Source organism: Lottia gigantea (genome assembly GCF_000327385.1).
Source record: "Lottia gigantea unplaced genomic scaffold LOTGIsca_10284, whole genome shotgun sequence".
Taxonomy (NCBI): Eukaryota; Metazoa; Mollusca; class Gastropoda; family Lottiidae; genus Lottia; species Lottia gigantea.
Genome location: NW_008706818.1, coordinates 1 through 1,365, shown reverse-complemented (window position 1 = coordinate 1,365; position 1,365 = coordinate 1). Strand labels below are relative to the sequence as shown.

General features: G+C 30.4%; 1 protein-coding gene across 1 annotated transcript; it reads left to right on the top strand.

Moving 5' to 3' along the window:
- Window positions 1–35: 35 nt before the first annotated feature.
- Window positions 36–752, top strand: LOTGIDRAFT_176994 (hypothetical protein; the record flags this gene model as incomplete). Its single annotated transcript, XM_009046530.1, has 3 exons — window positions 36–76; window positions 355–552; window positions 681–752. Coding segments are annotated over 3 exons (311 nt in total), but the record flags the coding sequence as incomplete, so codon positions are not given.
- Between the last annotated feature and the right edge of the window lie 613 nt (window positions 753–1,365).

The following is a 1,365-nucleotide window of genomic DNA, read 5'->3' as shown; positions in this document are numbered from 1 at the left end:
TAGATTAATATAACAATGCTAATGTATAATTTCAGGTATAACTGTGATATTAAATCAATATGTCTCAGATTCTAAGGTAAATATTAATATAACAGAAAAGTATAAAGCAAAGAAAAATATTTCATGACATTATGACAAGTATTGATGATAATGTCATGAATGGAAAAAGTCATGTTGAATTTTCTACAAAATTCTAATTTATCTAAAAATGTTGATACTTCACAATTGAATATGTGAATGGAATCATGGTTCATCAGTAATTGCAACCCTAGTGTAAGGCCATATAGGTTCAGATTTAGACGAGTTAATTTGGTAATAATTTTTTGAAAATGTGTTTGTATTCTATTATTCCAGTGTATTCCTGAATCTATTGGGCAGAGGATATTACCCACAATCTTTCAGCTAATATGTCATCCTCAACTAAGTATACGTGAAACAACTGTGAAAGCTTTAACTGTTTATATCACAAGTTGTAATACTCATACTGTTACTTCTACTTTACATCAAGTTATCACTTTACTTGGTTATAAACCAAGTACTCATCAACTAGAGGTATGTTATTTACCAATCTACCAAGTTTTTAGGAAGACCTTAAAGATTTATTATCGACAAGATCTTTTTTTCTATGTCAAAAACTAGTCTTGACCATTGTTCAAATGATATGCTATATTTTCCTACAGATCAGCACTGATAGTTTAGTTGAAGCATATAAAGCTGAAGGATTGTTAAAGATATGCTCTTCAATAATAAAGGTAATTTCTTTATATTTGAATCTTTAAGAAGATTTTGATTTCTTGAATGAAAGAGGTTTTCTAAAACTAAGTGTTAGATGACATCACTAATAGCAAAAGGCATATTTTGTGATTGGTGATGTAATCAATCACTTAGTTTTAGTGGAATTGCAGGAGCCTTGATACAAATGGAAAATTAAGAAAACCTCTTGTTTTAAGTTTTACCATTATCATGTTAATGTTTTAAGTTTTACCATTATTGTGGGACTTTGCTTTCAGCAAAGTCCCAGTTTGTTATCGAAATGTCCATTCTTTTTTTTTTTTTTTTTTTTTTTTTTTTTTTTCGAAATTTACACACCTTCCTGAGCCTACACTGCAGTAGTTGCAGCAACCATTCAACTTCTCTAGACCTTCTGTAGTGGCAACGTGTTCCTTAAATATATATTGGAACATTTTTGCAAAACCGGAAGTGCCACAGTTCAACATGTGCAAATAGTCGAAAATCGGCTCTAGAAGGCGTATTTTTGCATCGATTTTCTTCGGGTTTTCATTTTTACAATCTACCTGTAATTTCTGACCTGATAGCACTTGAAAAATTACGAAATTCGAAAATTCGTCGCTCACTTTTTTCGAT